We start from the raw sequence: 1,383 nt of genomic DNA on the forward strand, positions 1-1,383 counted from the left end.
TCTCATATCCATAAAACAGGGATGAAAACAGTACCCACCTCATAAAGCTGTTGTGAAACTTCCCTTAATAGATGTAGAGTGCCTAGACCAGTGATGGCGAACCTATGACACGCATGTCAGAGGTGACACGTGAACTCATTTTTTTGGTTGATTTTTCTTTGTTAAATGGCATTTAAATATATAAAAGAAATATCAAAAATATAAGTCTTTGTTTTACTATGGTTGCAAATATCAAAAATTTCTATATGTGACACGACACCAGAGTTAGGTAAGGGTTTTTCAAAATGCTGACACGCCGAGCTCAAAAGGTTCGCCATCACTGGCCTAGACCATGCTCAGCTACACAGTCAGGAAGTAAGTTTAGGTCATTACCGAGCATTACCACATTTTTTTTTAGGGTGACACAAAGTTTTCTTTAATTATTCTTTGGGGGGAAGGGTTGCCACACTTCTACTCAATTAAGAGAAACATTTTTATCAGCACAGAAGTCTTTTCTATTTTTTCCCACTTATCATGCCATGAATTCATAGGGAATGGGTTCCAGCAGCTCAGGCTCCTTTCCATTGGTTCTCATAAAGTGTGCTTCTCTGGGTGGAGCAGGCTGACGCTTCAGTTGAACCCAGGTACCTTTCTCTTTGGCTTCCTTCTTTTTCTGATCATTTTCCTTCACACGTTTCAGGAAGCTGTCTCGGCTCTTCGAGTGCTTAATATGCTCAATACGTACATTAATTCTCTTGGCAAGAATCTTGCCCTTAACTTGCTTGTTCACAATAATGCCCACTGCATGCTGGGTGACATTGTAGACTCTTCCAGTTTTGCCCTGGTAACATTTGTGGGGCATTCCTTTTTGAACAGTGCCCATTCCCTTGATGTCCACAATATCACCTTTCTTGTAGATTCGCATGTATGTGGCCAAAGGAACAACTCCATGTTTTCTCAAAGGCCTAGAGAACATATAGCGGGTGCCTCTCCTCTTTCCCTTTGTGTTAGTCATTCTGGGGAATTACTGGAAGATGGCGGTTCCGGCCGAAAGGAAGGACATACCACATTCTGAATGAATGAAAGTTGAGCCAGTGTGGCAGAAACAAGGGCTGAATTCAAGAAGCTGATTTTAAATTATAAAGCTCCTCCCCCATGAGTGGAAACAGGACCAATCCCTCTCCTCCATTATATTCTTCTTGGGTTTGGGGGATTTCCCTGGGACATTCCTTTCCTGATGATGCAGAGCCATGCTCCACGTGCTTTTGTAATTATGCTCATTAACAGAACGAGGAGTGAGGTTATTTTTGGTGTGTCTGGAGACAAATCAGAAAGTCCATAAGCACTAAAATTAATTTCTCAAAAGTATCCACTGGCGATCCGTGTGTGTTTATACAGACTCTC

At 41.7% G+C, this 1,383-nt stretch overlaps 1 protein-coding gene across 1 annotated transcript; it reads right to left on the reverse strand.

The window, feature by feature from the left end:
• Positions 1-420: 420 nt before the first annotated feature.
• LOC139019429 (large ribosomal subunit protein eL21-like) lies at positions 421-1,017 on the reverse strand. The gene has a single exon (XM_070428440.1). It carries the CDS (start codon positions 992-994, stop codon positions 512-514), a length of 483 nt encoding a protein of 160 aa, XP_070284541.1. The 5' UTR covers positions 995-1,017; the 3' UTR covers positions 421-511.
• Between the last annotated feature and the right edge of the window lie 366 nt (positions 1,018-1,383).

Source organism: Myotis yumanensis, unplaced genomic scaffold, assembly GCF_028538775.1.
Source record: "Myotis yumanensis isolate MYYU_CA2020_CCGP unplaced genomic scaffold, mMyoYum1.0.hap1 SCAF_11, whole genome shotgun sequence".
Classification (NCBI taxonomy): Eukaryota; Metazoa; Chordata; class Mammalia; order Chiroptera; family Vespertilionidae; genus Myotis; species Myotis yumanensis.